The sequence below is a fragment of the Protobothrops mucrosquamatus genome, unplaced genomic scaffold (assembly GCF_001527695.2).
Source record: "Protobothrops mucrosquamatus isolate PMUCROS unplaced genomic scaffold, P.Mucros_1.0 scaffold702, whole genome shotgun sequence".
NCBI classification, from domain to species: Eukaryota; Metazoa; Chordata; class Lepidosauria; order Squamata; family Viperidae; genus Protobothrops; species Protobothrops mucrosquamatus.
Window position 1 is genome coordinate 247,526 of NW_015386984.1, and position 6,000 is coordinate 253,525.

General features: G+C 33.7%; 1 protein-coding gene across 6 annotated transcripts in view; it reads right to left on the bottom strand.

Moving 5' to 3' along the window:
- The window catches only part of NEXN (nexilin F-actin binding protein), a 39,397-nt gene that overhangs the window by 5,805 nt on the left and 27,592 nt on the right, over positions 1 to 6,000 (bottom strand). For all 6 annotated transcript variants that reach the window (XM_015818210.1, XM_015818205.1, XM_015818209.1 and 3 more), the window contains 5 exons: positions 3,112 to 3,309; positions 2,746 to 2,925; positions 1,979 to 2,167; positions 887 to 1,084; positions 196 to 417 (listed from right to left, as the gene is read on the bottom strand). In XM_015818210.1, the coding sequence (XP_015673696.1) occupies positions 196 to 417; positions 887 to 1,084; positions 1,979 to 2,167; positions 2,746 to 2,925; positions 3,112 to 3,309 (987 nt within the window). The remainder of the gene's footprint in view (positions 1 to 195; positions 418 to 886; positions 1,085 to 1,978; positions 2,168 to 2,745; positions 2,926 to 3,111; positions 3,310 to 6,000) is intronic.

A 6,000-nucleotide genomic window follows, 5' to 3' on the forward strand; every position in this document is an offset into this window, starting at 1 on the left:
CTAATCAAATATTCCTTCAGAAGTCAACAGCTTTTGTTGACTTTTTTTGACTTTTCTGTTTTCTCCTAAGCTGACACATGATAATGACCAAACTGTAAAAGATTATATTGGGAAGCCTTCAGTACCCAGACAGTCACAACTATTTAAATGATGGCCACAAATTATTTCTCTATATACTTAAAAAAAATAGCATACCTCTTGAAATTTCTCTGCTTCTCTTTCTTTTATTTCTTGATCTATAGCTCTCCTCCTTGCTCTTTCTTCTTCAATTTTTTTGTTTGTTTCTTCCTCGGATAATTGTCCAATTTTTTCAAATTTTTTCTTTAGGTTCTTTGGTTGAATTGAACCACTTCTTTTTAACTTTATCAGTTCCTCATATTCCCTGCTTAGCTCAAAGGTTTCACATTCCTCCTCCTCCTGTTAGAATAAAATGTTTGAAATTATCAGTTGAACAAAGAATACACGAACAAAATCCAATTAAAAATAATAGACATATAGAGATAAACCACATTTACACACCATTCAAAAGAAACAATAAAAAGCTAAAAAAGAAATAACACCAGAAAACATCTCCAGAGGCCTATATCCAGAGAAGCAGGGATTAACACCAGACAAACAAGCAGAAAACCCCTAATCAAGGAACTATGAAGGAGAAACCACACCCCCATTCACACTGGCAAGAGAGCAAACCCCACACTCAATAGCACTGATGTTACCTAATCAAGTAATGAAGTGTGTACAAGCAAACAACCAAGCTCAGAGAATATCAAAGGATTCCATAATTAAAAACAGTTAATCACAGAAGTTACGTATTTTATAAATTAAAAATTTGTTCGCCAACTCTGCTATCAACGAAATAAAATATTTCACAACCTAAAACACAGACCTGCCCCATTTCTTGTTTGAGCAGTTCATATTCTTGCTTCTCCTGTTCCAGTTTTTGTCGGCGTTCTTCTTCTGTGCGTCTTTTTTCTTCTTCCATTTTTTGTCTCAATAATTCCTCAAAATTAATTTCCAGTTTACCAGGTGTCAGAGATTCTTGAGATGCAGTTTTTGACATTAGTGAAAGTTCATCATCTGGCCCCTATTAAAAATAATCTGGCTCATTAACAATAAGTTCAGTATCAATATTAAATTATAGATTACATATTGATAATTATATGGACATTGATCTTTATTAATGCTTTGGTCAAATTTTGAGAGCTTGGATTATCATAATCTGAAATAAGCCACCAAGAGTCATTGGATGCAAGATGGGCGGTAAATAAATTTAATAAATAAATAAATACCACTGAAAATAAGTTTACATGACCAACTTCATTCAAACTAGTAAACAAATCAGCATATTATTTTTTCCTCAGTCTGAGATTTAAAACTTGGCACTAATTTTTGAAATTATAACTTGCTTTCTTTTCTGTTGTTTTTTTTTTAAATTAACCTTATCCTGTTTATTTTACTATATTATGATTTTTTTAAAAACCTACATATGACCTTGAGAATCTTTCTAACTCAAATGATGACCTAGAAATAACTTAATAGGCAAATGTATAGTATGTGAGCATTTCAATTAAACTGATTTCTTGTTTTGGTTTGTTTTTTTAGTCTGGCCAGTCTTGATGTTTCAGCAGATTGAAAACTAACTATCAATTAATGCTAGTCATTATGACTTATGGGTTGCCCTAAAAGGCTTGAGAATGCTGCAAACAGCACAAGAAAATATTGTGCGTGGAGAGGGACATACGTGAAAGAGACACCAATGAAAATTAATTAACCTTCTCCCCAGGGAAAACTCCACAGGATCCTTGATTCACAGAGAAATAAGTCTAGTTTGGGATTTGTTTGGAGAAGGTGTGTTTTTATTTTTTTCAGTCTTCCAAGTTTGTGTTAACCCATTGGTATAATGCCACTAATGGCTGATAAATGAATCTAGCAAAAATGAACAGCTAAAGCTAGCTGGAATAATTAAAGGGATACCTACCATACTTTTTCTCGCCTCAGCAAATGCTTTTTTCTCCTCTTCTATACGCCTCCGGGCCTCTTCCTCTGCTTTTCTTTTTTCCTCCCCTTGCCTTTGTCTTTCTATTTCCTCAAATGTTAGTCTCAGTTTTCCAGGACGGAACTCCTTGACAGAATTTTCAGCTTCCTGATCTTCATTTTCTTCATTTCCCTTTGGGGAAAGAACATATTTTTAAGAAGCTTTCGAAAGAATGTTCAAATCTGAAATGACTTTTGTTAAAGTAAAGAAATTTAAATTTGTTAAAGAATAGCAGCCCACTAAACCATATTAAGCAAATCACAGATTACTAATACTTTTGATAGTTACATCTATAAACCTCAATATTAAAAAAAAAATCAGCTTGGATTCTGATTTCTCCACCAAGAAAATAATGCCTTTTGCTTATGGAAACTTTGATTCAGCAAAGGAATTCCACCCAAAGATATAGATCCCAGAATATTTGGGAAGATCTGCTCAGCAGAATACAAGATGCTTCTGGAGAATGGCAGAAATCAGCCCAAATCCCCTTTTTTCAAGTAGCAGAACAAACAAAAACTCTCCAAAAAACCATTTTGGATCCCAGAAGAGGAGAAGGAGGAGAATGCGAAACAAGGAAGTTCAAGACCCTGTAAATCTCTGAACTTTCCTTAAGTGGGATAAATCCTCCATTATATGCTAATAAAATCATCCTGCCATATCCTATGTTACAAAAATATCCTGGCTTTATACGTTTGAACAAACATGCTTACCATTTGTTGCCTTGCTTCCTCATAGGCACGTTTTTCCTCTTCCAAACGTAGCCTTGCCTCCTCTTCTGCTTGCTTTTTCTCTTTCTCTTGTCTTTGTCTTTCCAATTCCTCAAATGTTAATTTAACTTTACCAGGAGAGGGAGATTCTTCCCTTTCATTATCAAAGCTTTCCTCTTCATCCTATACAGAAGGTTCAGTTCTCAGATTTGCACCCTTTTGAGACATGCGTTCTAAAACAACTTTCTCCATAGTTATGCTCTTAACTTCCCCGGGAAGAAACTTTCCCATCATTCACAGAGGAGGGCTGTTTCTAAATAAATATGCTTTTGAGGATCATGCAACAGTTTTACATGCCAAGTAGCTTACCGCATCCAGTGAAAAATATTTGACTTCTTTTAGAGCTTCCTTTTCCTGCTCATATCTCAGTCGCTTTTCTTCTTCAAGCTTTCTTCTTTCTTGTTCTTCCCTTTCTCTTTCTAGGTCCTCAAAACTTATTTTCATCCTTCCAGGTGTTTTGCTAGGTTTTACAGGAACTACCGTCACTAGCAGTGACTCGTCACCTTCCTGTTGTTAAAAACAAAGATGGCCATGAACATATGAATAGGGTAGTTGCCAATGCCTGTGAATAATTTGCTTTCCATACAATGTTCCACTTTTAAAGAATGAATGGACAAAATCTATGGCTGCAGAGAAATTCCAGTAACCGATAACCTTTGGATAGCCGGTCATCAAAGGAAGCCACACTTCCCTTGCAGAAATTTTCACCATGCGTGATTTGACTCAGACAATCCAGTCTGTTGGAAAGAGTTCTTTTCCTTTGCAGAAAGGATATCAGTCCAACAGAATTTCCCCTTCCCACCTACAGCTCTTTGTCTCCCTAGAAAACTGCTTCAAAAATGGAATCACCTATGCAGAAGGGAATATCAACAAAAATCAATCTTTTCTGTTCTGTAGAACACACACGATCTATGAAAGTTTAGTCATGATATAGCAACTTCTTTTATGAAGGGCTGAAAGGCAGTGTAGTTGACTAAAAGATACCCAGTAAGTTAACTCTAGATTAATCTGCTAACAATACTACATCACAACTAGTGTCTACTAAATATTTAAAATACTATATAATATGCCTTGCTTATTTGGAAAATAGGAATCATAATTACTTCGGTCCTTAAAGATTATGTTGTATGCAAGAACATAATCTATACTCTTTTTTCAACATTGAGCTCATTAAAAAGAATCTGAAAAAAATGAATATATAATTTAGCATAGAGATTACTTGACCGAGCCATCTTACATATAGATTTGATTGTACTATTACGAGCATTAAAACAGCTAAAATCTAAAATATGAAATATGCACTTCAATGTAAAAAATAGCCAGTGCCCATCAACATGCTTTAAAGTAAATATATGCTTTTAAACAAAATAATCTACAGAAATGCCATATTAATTAGATAATATCTAGCAAGGTTATTCCTTTCACTTTGACTAATGTGGAATGCATATAGAATTATACCACATGTATAAATGCATATTATACCAATATACCACTAGAGCTCTATCAAATTCCTATTACAATATTATTGCTCAAGAGAAAAGCTCATCCAACAATCCTATTTGATGTGTTATGCAAAATATTGCTATCAGTTCAACGTTCCTTTTTGCCATCTCTGTTCTTGCTAAATTTCCGTTCCCTGTAAACCAAAAAAAAGCTATAATATGTTGTTTCATAAATACATACTGATGCCTAATAAATAAAAGGCATGGAAATATCTTGTGTTGGATCCCCTATTCAGCTACAACATACAGTAGAGCAGAGGTCTCCAACCATTTGGGCACCAGGGACTGGTTCCGTGGAGAGAGGTTTTTCCACGGACCAGAGGGTGTGTGGTTTTGTGTGCTGCCTGCATCCCACAGATGGGACTTTGCTTGTTTGGGCAAACCGATTGCTGGCATGCCGTAGACCGGTACTGGTCCATGGACCGGAGGTTGGGGACCCCTGCAGTAAAGAACCTTGACTGTAAGCATATGGAAGTTTCATTATCTGATATAGAAAGATAGAAACATTAGACTCTTTTAACCTAAATACTATATAAATATTTCTGCTTTATAGTATTACAGATCAAATTATTTTCATTTTAGGATATTTAAAAGTTCCACACAATTACATTTAGGTACCCCAAGACATAAATAATGTACAATAATGTACAATGTACAATATATTTCAAATTATGTCACTCTATAATACTTACAATCAGGTATTAAACATTCAATATTTAATTATTATGTCAAATTTAAAGATAAATGCAGTGTCAGTTTCATTAATTTTATATTCCATGATCAAAATTCCACGCAGTTCAAAATAGCCTCCAAAAATTCCCCATCCAAGCATTGATTAGAATCATCTAAATGTTAATTATTAAAATAGTAGGCAATTGCTTGGATGATCTTACATTTTAAAAGATTCTGTTAAAGGCAAATTATAATGCAAGGATTTCAAGAAGTATTGAAATTCAATTTGTAAATATCAAAAATTTCAATTAAAAAAATTAGAATATGTGCTCAACTATACAAGTACAGAATTTAACTTCTGCAGATTAGAAACTTCCATGATTTGGCTATGAAAAAAATTAAAAATCTGTATGCATGTTGCTTTTAAATTACATTATTTCATAATTATGCTACTACAATTAAATTAAGCATGTGACTGTGACACCAAACCCATGGTATTAAGAGATGGCTACCAGCTGTATAATTTGAATAGGTAAATTGTCTGTAATACAGGGTAGATGAGAATTATACCGTGCATGTACAGTATATGCCAGTAAAGCTACAATCAAGATTGTGTTATCCAAAGAATAACACTAATCCCTTATAATATGATTAATAGTATCACATTAGCACATGCATTAAATCTAATATTGCTTTTCACTGGCCACAGTTCATTCATCCATGTTCTATTTAGATATAAATGATCTGTTTGTAAGGTAGAATGATTCATGAGTGTGTGGCTGGATCACACATCATTCTGAGGCATAATAGCACTAGCGCTTAAACTTATTTATTTATTTATTTATTTATTTATCAAATTTATACCCCGCCCTTCTCCTAACGGACTCAGGGCGGCTTACAGCCAGTTAAAACAGATAACTAATACAATAATACTAATTTTAAAATATGATTAAAATGAAATATTCATTATTGGCCGTTTCTTTTTAAAATTATTTTAAAAACCAAATTAAAATACCCCTTAGGC